Source organism: Eleutherodactylus coqui, chromosome 4, assembly GCF_035609145.1.
Source record: "Eleutherodactylus coqui strain aEleCoq1 chromosome 4, aEleCoq1.hap1, whole genome shotgun sequence".
Classification (NCBI taxonomy): Eukaryota; Metazoa; Chordata; class Amphibia; order Anura; family Eleutherodactylidae; genus Eleutherodactylus; species Eleutherodactylus coqui.
Window position 1 is genome coordinate 241,613,975 of NC_089840.1, and position 13,508 is coordinate 241,627,482.

Consider the following 13,508-nt stretch of genomic DNA (forward strand, 5'->3'; position numbering starts at 1 on the left):
AGAAGGGCAGTACAAAGAATGGCTTGTATGGGGCTGTAGACAGGCATTATGGTACCTGAAATAAGAGAGAGAACACCTGCTGGCATGACAGGAAGTAAGATAAAAGGATCAGTTCCTGCCATTCCTAGGGGGAAGTGAGAGAGAGTATAGGCAGCATCAGCAATTTAGAGCCTAAGGTCCAGCGTGGACCAGTTTGGGTCTGTCACATGGTCTGACAGAGGAGGACGCCCTTTACATGCCCCAAGAGGGGGATAGTGATGGAGACCCTGTGGGTTGTGAAACCTGAAACCATTGCATGTACCACCAGTGTTGCGATATTGGATGAAGCTAGTGGAAGCCAGTATAAAAAGTCTCCTGAGCTTGTATGCATGTGGTGCCAACCATCCTGAGTGGAAAATATGGTGATCCTCTAAGCGAGTAACTCCCAGGTTGCCATATCTCTAAGAGTCTTTTCATAAGCCATGGGTGGAACCATTTTTAGGGCCTCAGTTAGCAAAACCATTCACCTAATCACGCCACAACTGTAATAATTTGAATATTTGCCTAACATTCCGAGTTTTGCAACAAAACAACAACTCCTTCTAGATGATATATATATATTATATAGCGCCAACATATTCCGCAGCGCATACAATACAGGGGTAATAACACCAGACAACGGTTACATGAAGTAATCAATTGGTGGAAACAGTAGAGCTGAAGGTCCTGCTCCAACGAGCTTACATACTACAGATAATGGGGTGATACAGAAGTTAAAGGGGCTGGAGATGTGCACAGTATGGCGAGGTAGAGAGTGAGGGATGCTATACACAGACAATGGTCATGCCGTATAGTGGCGGAATCGGGATGACTGCAGGTGCCGGTGGATTACAGCTAGCAGGGATTTCAGTCTGTGAGCATGTTATCAGGCGGAGTACTGAGGAGTTTGGTTTATGGTCTATTGTATGCCTCCCTGAAGAGGTGTGTTTTTAGAGCACGCCTGAAGTTTAGTGTGTCAGTAATTGCATGGATATTTTTTGGTAGCACGTTCCAGAGGACAGGTGCTGCTCTGGGGGAGACTTGGAGGCGGGAATGAGAGGTTAAAAATAAAGGGGCACTCCATCTGATTTCATTAGCACAACGGAGAGCCTGGGCTGGATGGTGGATTGAGATGAGGGAAGTAATGTAGGGCGGGGCGGTGCTGTGCAGCGCTTTATGGATGAGGGTAGTGAGTTTAAATTGTACTCTGTATTTGACGGGCAGCCAGTGCAGTGACCAGCACAGGGCAGAGGCGTTCGAGTAGCGGCTAGACAGGAAGATGAGCCTGGCTGCTGCATTCATGATGGATTGGAGAGGGTAGAGTCTGGAGCAGGGGAGGCCGATCAGCAGTGAGTTGCAATAATCGAGCCGAGAGTGGATGAGGGCAACAGTGAGCGTTTTTAGCATGTCCACGGTGAGAAAAGGTCATATTCTAGCGGTGTTCTTGAGGTGCAGCTGACAGGTTCGGGCCAGAGCTTGGAGGTAGGGTGTGAAGGAGAGATCGGAGTCGAATATGACCCCAAGGCAGTAAGCGTGCTGTTTGGGATTAATGGTGGTGCCACACACGGAGATGGAGATGTCAGGATGAGGTCGGTTAGTAGAGGGAAGAAACACCAGTAGGTCAGTTTTTGAGAGGTTCAGTTTTAGGTAGAGAGAGGATATAGTGTTAGAGACAGCAGACAGACAGTAGGTGACGTTCTGGAGGAATGTTGCTGTGATGTCCCGGGAGGAGGTGTACAGCTGGGTATCATCAGCATAGAGATGGTACTGGAAAGCAAATCTCCTGATGGTCTGTACAATGAGGGTTGTGTAGATGGAGAAGAGGAGGTGGCCAAGGACTTTGCACTGGGGGACGCCAACAGCAAGGGGAAGAGGAGGGGAGGTAGAGCCAGCAACGCAGACACTGAAGGAGTGGCCGGATAGGTAGGAGGAGAGCCAGGAGAGGGCAGTGTCCTTTAGTCCAATGGAGCGAAGCATAGTGGGGAGAAGTTTGTGGTCGACAGTATCGGATGCTGCAGAGAGGTCAAGGAGGATCAGTAGGGAGTAGTCGCCCCTCGATTTGGCAGTCAGAAGGTCGTTTGACACTTTAGTCAGGGCGGTTTCTGTCGAGTGTAGCGGACAGAAGCCGGACTGTAGAGGATCAAGAAGAGAGTTTTCTGAGAGATAGCTTATAAGGCGAGATTAAAGTAGGCGTTCTAGTAGTTTGGATATGAAGGGGAGGTTTAAGATGAGTCGATAGTTGGCAGCATCGGTCGAGTCAAGAGTTGGTTTCTTTTGCAGCAGGGAAATGATAGCGTGTTTAAATAAGGAGGGGAAAATGCCAGAGGTCAGAGAAAGATTAAATATTGTTACGGAAATCTACTCTGGATATCCCAGCTCGGGTTGTCCTGGATCTTACCCGCAACCCCTGTCCCTGCCTACTTGACTCCACTCCTGGCTAACCCCAGGCAGACAACTGGGCAGCTCTCTAGGGACCGAGAAGGAACACTGGCGTACCTAGATGAAATGGGTAGAATACCCTATGTACCCTCCATGTAGCTGGCAATTCAAGTTCCTAAGCCAGCGGATTTACTACATGCGTAATGACAAAGGGACCCACGTAACGTGGCGCAAGTTTCAAGGTCGGAACCTTCAATTTGAGATTTCTAGAAGACAAATACACCTTCTGTCCCACCCTGTAAGGTTCAGACACCGACAGACTCTTTCCACTACGCAACTGCATACGAGCCCCAGTTGCTTCCAGATTCTTCTATATCTCTTTCCATACTCCCTGCAGCACATCTGTGGCGACATCAGCTGCAGGACAGGCAGACGGAGTAGAGATAGCTGTAAGGAAGCGGGGATGCTGACCATATGCGCAACGGAATGGAGACACCCCAGTGGAAGAATAAGTATGGTTGCTTAGCGCAAACTCTGCCAGCGGCAGGAATTCTGCCCACTGATGAGCCTTTTCGCTAGCAAACAACCGCAAATATTGCAACAAATCCTGGTTCTTCTGCTCAAACTGACCATTAGTTTGTGGGTGGAATGCTGACAAGAAGGAAAGTGACGTTCCCAGGTTTCTACAGAAGGCTCGCCAGAATTGCGCAACAAACTGAACCCCGCAATCAGATGCAATGTTCTCGGGAACCCCATGTAGACAAATGATTTCTTTTACAAAAATCTTGGAAAATTCTATAAAGGTAGGTAACTTCTTTAGTGCCACGAAATGAGCCATTTTTGAGAAGAGGTCCACAACAACCAGGATCGTGGTGAACTTCTGAGACTCAGGTAGATCGGTAATAAAATGTACCGATAAATGCGACCACGGACGAGAAGGCACCGGTAACAGTCTCAAAGGCCCCTTCCGGATGACGCTGCCAACTTTTACTGTATGCACACACAGAACATCCTTTAACAAAGTCGCTAATCTCCCGAGACATGCCTGGCCACCAGTAGTGTCTAGAACAAAGATCCAGAGTCCCCTGAACTCCCAGATGACCTGCGAGCACAGATGAGTGACACTCTTCAATGACCCTGAGACGCAAGGTCTCTGGCACAAACCATCTGCCCTCCGGCACCCCCCAAGGAGCGTCCTGCTGATAATTTTGTAGACGAGGGACGAGATCAGATTCTACAGCTGCCACCACCACCCCAGGTGACAAGATATTCTCGGGAGTCACTGTCTCATTTTCCAGCGAACCGAAACTCCGTGAGAGGGCGTCCGCCTTCACATTCTTCTCCCCTGGAATATAAGTAACGATGAAGTTAAACCTGGCGAAAAACAACTCCCACCTGGCTTGGTGAGCTGTGAGTCTCTTAGCATTAGCAAGATGTACCAAGTTTTTATGATCAGTATATACGGTAATGGGATGCCTTGCCCCCTCAAGATGGTGACGCCACTCTTCTAGAGACCACTTATTCATCAATAACTCACAATTACCCACGTCGTAGTTACGATACGGTGAACAGAACTTCTGCGAGAAAAACGCACATGGGCTATTCCTTGCTCTCCCACTAATTTCCTGAGACAATACAGCCCCCGCCCCCACCTTAGACGCATCGACCTCAATAAAGAACGATCGCCGCGCGTCAGGCTGTACTAGTACCGGGGCAGCAGTAAATGCCCTTTTGAGATGACTAAAAGCCTCTAGGGCTTCTGGCGACCATCTTACCAAGTCGGCCCCCTTCTTGGTAAGATCGGTCAGGGGTTGCGCAATGACCGAATAATTCTTAATGAGTTTACGGTAAAAATTTGCGAACCCTAGGAACCGCTGGAGAGCTTTCAGATTATCTGGTCTGACCCATTGGGAGATTGCTGCCACTTTATCAGACTCCATTTAAATCCCATAACAAAGGAAGGACACTTGTTTAGTACTGAAATTGCATTTCTCCAACTTGACAAAATGTTGGTACTCAAACAGGTCAGAACCAGCCTCAGGTGCCGCACATGGGAATCCCAGTCTGAGGAGTACGCCAGAATGTCATTGAGATATATGACCAAGAATACCCCCAGGAAGTCATGGAAGACTGCATTCATAAATCTCTGAAACAAAGCGGGGGCATTACAAAGTCCAAAAGGCATGACCAGACATTCAAAATCTCCTAACGGGGTGTTGAACACAGTCTTCCACTCATATCCCTCTCGGATGCAAATGAAATTGTACGCCCCTCTTAAGTCCAATTTGGAAAACCAGTGGGCCCCTATCACCTGATTCAATAAGTCAGGAATCAAGGGCAAGGAGCACTGGTTCTTCACAGTAATTTTATTCAAAGCCCGTTAATCCACACAAGGCCTAAATGTGCCATCCTTCTTCTCTACAAAGTAGAGACCTGCCCTGGCCGGGGACCTGGGCTGCCTGATGTGTTGTTTGGCCAGAGACTCTGAGATATAGGACTTAAGGTCTTTGTGCTCCCGCCCTGACAAATTGAAAATGGCTCCCCTTGGGATTGGACTGCTGGGGATCAAATCAATACCACAGTCCCACTCCCTATAGGAAGGCAAAATCTCAGACCATTTCTTGGAAAATACGTCATTGAAATTAGACAAATACTCGGGAATAAATATGGCATCTGCTGAACACACAGGTATAGTAGCTAAGTGACTATGACAGGACAACCCCCAATGTGTCAATTCCCGAGTGGACCATTCAAATCAGGGATTATGCAGTGCCAACCAGGGCATACCCAGCACTACATCAACAGACATCCTCTCCATTACTAAGAACAACAGATTCTCAGAATGGAGAACACCCACAGTGAACTGCACAATGGGAGTCCTCCACTGGACAACACCTGTAGACAGAGGGGTGGAATCAATGCTAGTGAAGCGTATGGGCGTCTCCAATGCCGAGAACTCAGCCATCAGGGGTCTGACAAAGCTTAGACTAACCAAATTAGCGGCAGCACCCAAATTAATAAAAGCCTGACCGGATCGAGTGAAATTCCGGAAGCCAATATGACAGGGCACCAACAACTTAGGGAGTACCTGTGATCCTAGGCAGTACATGTGATCCCTCCCGACAGTCACCTAGGATCTGAAGTTTTCCGCCGGTTCAGGCTGATGCTGCATCCGCTTCTGAGGAGAGGTTGCTACACGATGTCCGGCTTTCCCACAATAGAGACAGAGACGCTGCGTCATCCGGGACCGTTGTCGTTCCTCTGGACTTAGCTGGTCCACTTCCATAGGCTCGGCACCAGAAGTTGGCCTGGGAGAAGTGGGAGCAAGTCTGCTGGATTCCCTAGCTTTGTGGGCCTGATGTTCCTCTTTTCTAGATCTCAGCCTTCTGTCAGCCTGACTGTCAATTCCATCGCCTCATTGAGTGTCACGGGAGCAGGATGGGAAATGAGTAGATCCTTGACAGCGTCAGAAAGATCCAACAAAAACACATCCTTAAGTGCACTATTGTTCCAAGAGGTTTCACCTGCATACTGTCTAAATTTAGAGCAATAGTCCTCTACCCACTGCTGCTCCTGACGTAAAGACATAAGATGAGATACCGCCAACCCTGCACGGTCTGGCTCATCAAAAATACCTCCAAGTTCCCAAAAAAACAAATCAACTGACTGCAGGCAAGCCGATCTCTCGGGTAAGGGGCAGGCCCATGTCTGGGGGGGACCCCGAAGTAAGGACATAATCAATCCTATTTTCTGGAACTCCGAGCTGGATGAGCGGGGCCGCATCCGGAAGTGCAATCTACATGCCTGCTGAAAAACAAAAAACTTGCTCCTCTCCCCTGAAAACACCTCCAGAAGAGGACACTTTGGCTCAGGGATAGAAGGGGCAGCAGTAACATGCACTGACTCCCGCTGCTCCTGGGCCACCATACAACCAGACAGGCCTTGGATCACGACCACTAACTCCTGCAACTGATTTGTGAGGGTACTCATGGCCTCCATTGGAGAGTAAAAACAAAACCCGCTGGACAATTTTAAGGGCCAGTTATTATGTTATGGTAATCTACCCTGGATACGCCAGCCTGGGTTTCCCTGGATCTTACCCACAACCCCTATCCCTGCCTACTTGCCTCCACTCCTGATTAACCCCAGGTGGGCAACTGGGCGGCGGTCCCTCCACTATCTAGGGACCAAGAAGGAACGCTGGCGTACCTAGAGGAAATGGGTAGAATACTGACAGGACAGGCAGATGATAAATACCAACACGAAACAATACTGATAGTACCGAGGCAGATGGAACAACCTGGCAGATGGTAACAAAATAGCAGACAAGCTGACAGAGGCAGGAGACCTACAAATGCAGGCTAGCTAGCAACCTGAGGGAAACCAATAACTGGCAGTGATTGCAGTCACTGCCAGACTTTTAAACAGAAGCCTCCACCAGAGGCGGAGAGAAGGAGACAGCCAACTCCCCATAGCATATCAAAAGGAAGCTTGTGCACGGCAGCTGCACTCCCAGGTGCGCGCGCGCATGGCGCCGCCAGGGTTACCGAGCATGCACACCGTGCCGCGAGCCACCAGCACCATGCCAGCCTGGCACCCGCATCCCCGGGGGGGATGCACCCGACCAAGGGACCCAGCACACCGCTGCCTCAGGAGAAGCCGCAACCACCGCATGGTAGCAAATATAATGGTAAGGTGGGAGATGACCATCGGGGGGAAGGGAACGCAGGAGGTGTGAGGGTTGCTAGCACAGGTGGTGGGGCGAGTGCAGGAGAGCAGTCTGGGGACTTCTTCCTCTGTCGTTGGACTAAGTACAGTGAGTGAACAGGAGCTAGATGCAGTACTGACAAGACTAGGGTCGGGGCTAGTCTGGGATTGGAAAGTTATTTTCTGCCGGATGTCATCAATTTTCTTTTTGAAGTACACAGCCAGCTCTTCAGCACTAAGATCTGTTACAGGGGCTGCAGTTTTGGGCTGAGAAGGCAGTGGAAAGTGTCAAAGCGTCTTTTAGGGTTATGGGATAGTGAGAAGACGAGAGAGGTGAAGTAGACTTGTTTGGCGTGGTGGAGGGCAAGGTTGTATGTTCTGAGCATGGATTTAAAGTGGAGAAAATCTGCAGACTTTTGAAACTTTCTCCACAGCCGTTCAGCACACCTAGAGCACCGCCGGATGAATCACGTTTGAGGCGTGAGCCAAGGTTGCCGTGATCTATATCGGATGGCCTGGGTTACGGGGGGGCGCCGCATCATCCAATGCATGTTTGAGAGTGGTGTTGTAATGTGCGGCAGCCAGGTTGGAGCAGGAGAGGAGAGAGATTGGGGACAGAGAAGACTGTAGAGACTTGGCAAAATGCTTGGTGTGAATGGCCTGTGGGTTCCTGTATGTATGGGAGGTAGGAGCGTCTGGAGAAACGTTAGGGAGCTTGACAGAGAAAGAGAGGAGGTTATGGTCTGAGAGCGGGGGAGAGAAGTTAGTGAAGTTGGAAGCAGAGCAGAGATGGAAGAAGACCAGATCCAGAGTATTGCCATCCCTGTGAGTGGAAGAGGCTGTGAGTTGTGAGAGACCAAGAGAGTAGGTGAGTGATAGAAGCTGAGAGGCAGATAGGGAAATGGGGTCGTTAGTGGGGATGTTGAAGTCTCCTAGGATGAGGGTTTGGATTTCGCAGGAGAGGAAGTGGGGGAGCCAGGTGGCAAAGTGGTACAGAAACAGGCGAGGAACACCTGGGGGGTGGTAGATAACTGCTACTCGCATGGACAGCAGACGGAAAAGCCGTAGGGCATGTACCTTGAATGATGGGAAAGTGATTGAGGGTACTGGGATGATTACCTGAAAGGTATATTGTGGGGAGAGGAGCGCTCCTACTCCCACATATACACACACAACCTCTGCTACTGTGAGTGGCAAACTAGTTTGATGCAGCAAGGTTGTAATGTGAGGGGGTTGTCCTTCAGGCTTTCCCCCTTGCTGTATGCCTCTTTCCTCATCTGCTCTATTATGTCATAGTTGCAACTTTAAGAGGCAGGGGACTCACACAGACACTAGGGGAAGAGGAAGCAGCAGCATCTTTAAGCAGCAAGACTAAGAAAAGAGATAATGTGTTTCACGTGTCTCCTCTGGGTAATGTGTAAATTCTGGTACTCAGTAAGACTGGTGGTATAAAGACAGCGCTGAATGCCGGTTATCCAGCACCAGACTGTAGGAGGCTAAGTTTCTCCAAGCTCTATAAAGTCTGGGTACTCAGCTTCCTCCTGAACATGCGTTGCACTGGGGAGTCCTGCTCCTTCATGCAAGAGCTTAGCAGCTGCACAAAAAAGCACTAGAAACGTTTTTTCACCAGCCTTAAGGAAAACCATGAGTAATACTGTTGAGAGACTTTGATAGAAGGACATTCCCGTTTTACTATTTTCCTCAGCACTGGTTGTGCCTGTTAAAATTTGTAACTGTTTCAGTTATATACAAGCTGCAGTCGGAATATTTACCAGAGACTCCATTATTTTACAAGCTATGAAATAAAAGCTGTTCATAAGTCAACAATCAGTATGCTGCTTGCTGGCTATTTGTCACCCACGAAGCAGGTGTTGGAACAAAGTCATGTCCAGGGCACCCAAATTCCTAGAAAAGGCTCCAGGTATCCACGAAAACCTGAGAACCGGCCCAGATCTCCCTGTGCCAGCCTGGATAGCCCACCTCCCAGAGGCCACATCTCATTCAGTATCTGTCTCTCCATTACAGTAGCATGCATCAGTTGTGCAGAGTTAATGTTTTCTCTTTATCTGGGAAATCTACAATACGTTGCAATCTGACTTCAGAATCTTGGACAGTCTTTTCCTTCTTCCAGGTCATACTGAAATGGCATCAGCTGAGGTCGACCTTAATATGCATAAAAAAATTGAGTTTTTTGAGAGGAACAAATTCTATCATAAAGGACATACATATCGTAACAAGGTGAGAAAAAAAAGTAGAACCAGTATTAGTTCTGATCTTGAACTAGTTGTTTCAGAAGACTTAGGGGTCATCAACTTGTAAGTTTTTAGACTGGACTTAAATATGTGCAGGTGTGGGACTTGGGGGAGGGCATGAGAAATAAAATTCTACAGCAATGGAGTGACACATAAGAAGCTTTAGTGATGAAGAGCAAAAGATCCTTGGTGGACTATAGATTGCATGTAGGATATATGTAGGTTTCTCTTAAGATTTGTGGCATATTCCATATTTCAGTTGTATGCCTGAGGTCTACCAATCGCTAAAAACTACTGTAAGTCTTTGGGAATGAGTGTAGAAAATGAGCTTATAAATCAACACTAACTATACAAAAATTCAAATTATGTGCTTCCTTTCCTCATTCTCAGATGAAAGTAACTGATGAAAAACAACAACCCATACCAAATACCACCGTGTATGTATATGTAGAAGAGGGATATGGATTCTCCTCAAAAAAGTCAGATACAATTGTGGTGACGGATGTGAATGGAATTGCTCATATTGAACTCAACACCTCAATGTGGGAGTCATACGTGACTTTAACGGTAAGGTGGATAATTAACTGAAAAGGGACTTTCTATATTTATGAACAGTAAGCATTCTATCTCTGTGTTTAGATCTATAAAATACACCCATTCACTTATTATAGGAAAAAAGTAGAAGCTAATCCAGGCTTTTTTGTTTAGAGGACCACTTTATCCAATTTTGCTACTAAACATGGCTACAATAGCAATTAAGGGTGCATTACTACTAGCATGTGCTTGTGCGTACATAGGTGCGCACAAAACTGGTGTGCCCACGTACGTGCACACAAATACACATGGATGCAGGTCCGTGCAGCATCGATTTCAATGGGGCCGCAGCTGCTGCCAGAGGTCCTATTAAAAGCAATGGTCTGCCGGCAACCCCTCCAGTGATTTTCAGGGAAAGGCTTTAAATATAAGCCCTTTCCTGAAAATCATTTCTATTTGGTGTAAAAAATAAAAAAGTATATATACTCAGCTCTCCGCCGCTGCCGGGGATCAGGCGCATCTAGCCGCTTAGGTCTCATCACTGTAATGTAATTTAAAATCCCCACCTGCTGAAAGGACTGCATCTGATTGGATCAGCACTCAGCCAATCACAGGCAGCCCTCTGCCATTCATTGAATGACAGCTGAGCGCTGCCTGTGATTGGTCACAGTGCTCAGCCAATCACAGGCAGCGCTCGGCCATTTATTAAATTCATCAAATGGCCAAGCAGCGGCCCCTTTGAAATCAATTGGAGAGCTTCGCAATCCCCTGCTACAGCTATCACAGCTGTGACAGGAGATTCTTTACTCCCCGCGGGGAGTTCCCTTGTCACTGAACAAAGTGACAGTGCTGTCACAGTGTTCAGTGACAAGGGGAATCCCCACGGGGAATATTACACGCACGTCCTATCTTTTACAGGTGCGCACATTTGCACGCCTATAAAAACACTGACATGTGAACACACCATAGGGAACCAATGGTTCTAATTGATGCGTGGTTATGTACGCACATAAATACGCTCATCTGAATGCACCCTCAGTAACACTTTAGCACAAAAGGAAAAAATAGAAGTGCCCGCACTCTTTAACAAGCCAAAGAGTGTGACTTAATGATCCGGCATAGACCTTCAGTCAAGTTATAAACGTTTAATAGCAATGCATTTCGGCATTATAAACGTGCTTTTCTCAAGCTTTAAACACACATAATGTACAAACATTCTTAAATACATGTAGGGAAACTTACAAATCGTGGAGCTCATCAGTAGCGTATCACCGCACTGACGTAATCATGGGGATGGAGCAATTACCCCCTCCAACCTGAACATGACACGTGACCTGGGGACTGGAATGCAGTATGCGTTTCATTCTTTCAATAAACTTTATTAGGGTTTGTTTCACCAGACAGAGCTGATATGCTTTACCTAAGAATAGCACCGTTAAACATAAGGTGCTTGTGAATGATCATTAACCACCACATACAACGCACATATGTATAAATATATCATATTATTATGCATAATTAAGACTTATATAAAGTTATTTAATATATTTATATATATGAATGTACTGTCCCATATTAACATGAATATATTAAAACACGTATATATATGCAAAAATAAAATAGATAGAACAACACACATATAACAAGAATGTGTTTATAACAAAACACAGCAGTGATAATAAAGAAATTAGGAAAATAATAAACAAAAACTGGAGTATTCCAAAAAATGCCCCATATTTAGGGAAAACAATAGACAAAATTCCAAAAATTATATATAGAAAAAAAAAGAACATTAGGAAATCTTATAGCACCATCCAATCCGCTAAATAGAGACAAAACACGAAAAAATCTAGGAAGAAATAAATTATCAGATAATAAAAATTCATCATTAATTACAGGAGGATATAAATGTAATAAGACACAATGGAAATGCTGTAATCACATAGCCCTTAAACAAAACACAATAACTAAAGGAGAAATAATTATTTATTTAAAAAAAAACACCTGTAAAAGCAAAAATGTAATATATTTGTTAGAATGTCCTTGCGGACATCGGTACGTAGGGAAAACAACAAATTGCCTTAATCTAAGAGTAAACCTGCACAGATACAACATAAAAATAGGCTATACAAAACACAGCCTATCCAGACACTTCACTGAAAAACACAATAAAAAAAGTAAAGGGCTAAAATAATTCCCCTAGAAATAAAACATAATTCCATAACAAAATTAAGGAGAAAAGAAATGTACTGGATATATCGCCTAAACACCCTGATGCCAAATTTGTTTTAAATAAACAATATAAAATAGATCATATCTAATTAATTAATATATCAAACGACAAATACTTTTTATAGTAAATAATTTTTATAAACCAAAAAACTATTTTTAATGTTTTTTTTATTCATAAGCAAAATATATTTTTATAGCTATAAATATGAAATAACCTTTTTTAATAATACTAGTAAAATAAAATCCTAAAACAACTGCATAATGCAAGTTAGACAATTTAATAACATAGGGAATAGAGATGAGCGAGCACCAACATGCTCGGGTGCTCGTTACTCGAGACGAACTTTTCGCGATGCTCGAGAGTTCGTTTCGAGTAACGAACCCCATTGAAGTCAATGGGCGACTCGAGCATTTTTGTATATCGCCGATGCTCGCTAAGGTTTTCATTTGTGAAAATCGGGGCAATTCAAGAAAGTGATGGGAACGACACAGAAACGGATAGGGCAGGCGAGGGGCTACATGTTGGGCTGCATCTCAAGTTCACAGGTCCCACTATTAAGCCACAATAGCAGCAAGAGTGCCCCCCCCAACAACTTTTACATCTGAAAAGCCCTCATTAGCAATGCATACCTTAGCTAAGCACCACACTACCTCCAACAAAGCACAATCACTGCCTGCATGACACTCCGCTGCCACTTCTCCTGGGTTACATGCTGCCAAATCACCCCCCCCCCCCCGACCCAGTGCCCACAGCGCACACCAAACTGTTCCTGCCCAGCCTTCAGATGCCCTCATGCCACGCCACCCTCATGTCTATTTATAAGTGCGTCTGCCACTGGAAAAGCAGGCACACACTGCAGAGGGTTGGCACGGCAAGGCAGCGACCCTCTTTAAAAGGAGCGATAGCCCACAATGCTGTACAGAAGCAATGAGAAATCCAATCCTGTGCCACCTCCATCTGGAGCTGCACATGTGGGCATAGCAATGGGGAACCTATGTGCCACACACTATTCATTCTGTCAAGGTGTCTGCATGCCCCAGTCAGACCGCGGTTTTTTAAATATAGTCACAGGCAGGTACAACTCCGCAATGGGAATTCCGTGTGCACCCACAGCATGGGTGGCTCCCTAGAACCCACCGGCTGTACATAAATAAATAACATTGCATTGCCCATCACAGCTGAGGTAGTAATGTCATGTTTAATGCAGGTGGGCTTCGGCCCACACTGCATGCCCCAGTCAGACTGGGGTTCTTTAGAAGTGGAAACCGATGCATTTACAACTCCCTGTGGACCCACAGCATGGGTGGCTCCCTGGAACCCACCGGCGGTACATAAATATATCCCATTGCATTGCCCATCACAGCTGATGTTATGTCAGCTGTAAT

The 13,508-nt window shown here is 46.2% G+C and overlaps 2 protein-coding genes across 2 annotated transcripts in view; both read left to right on the forward strand.

Moving 5' to 3' along the window:
• LOC136626156 (alpha-2-macroglobulin-like) overlaps positions 1–13,508 on the forward strand; it is a 459,985-nt gene that overhangs the window by 280,224 nt on the left and 166,253 nt on the right. The window lies entirely within an intron of this gene.
• The window catches only part of LOC136624976 (alpha-2-macroglobulin-like), a 250,447-nt gene that overhangs the window by 71,092 nt on the left and 165,847 nt on the right, over positions 1–13,508 (forward strand). Inside the window, exons 10-11 of the mRNA XM_066598904.1 lie at positions 9,236–9,342; positions 9,747–9,923. Of these exons, the coding sequence (XP_066455001.1) occupies positions 9,236–9,342; positions 9,747–9,923 (284 nt within the window). The remainder of the gene's footprint in view (positions 1–9,235; positions 9,343–9,746; positions 9,924–13,508) is intronic.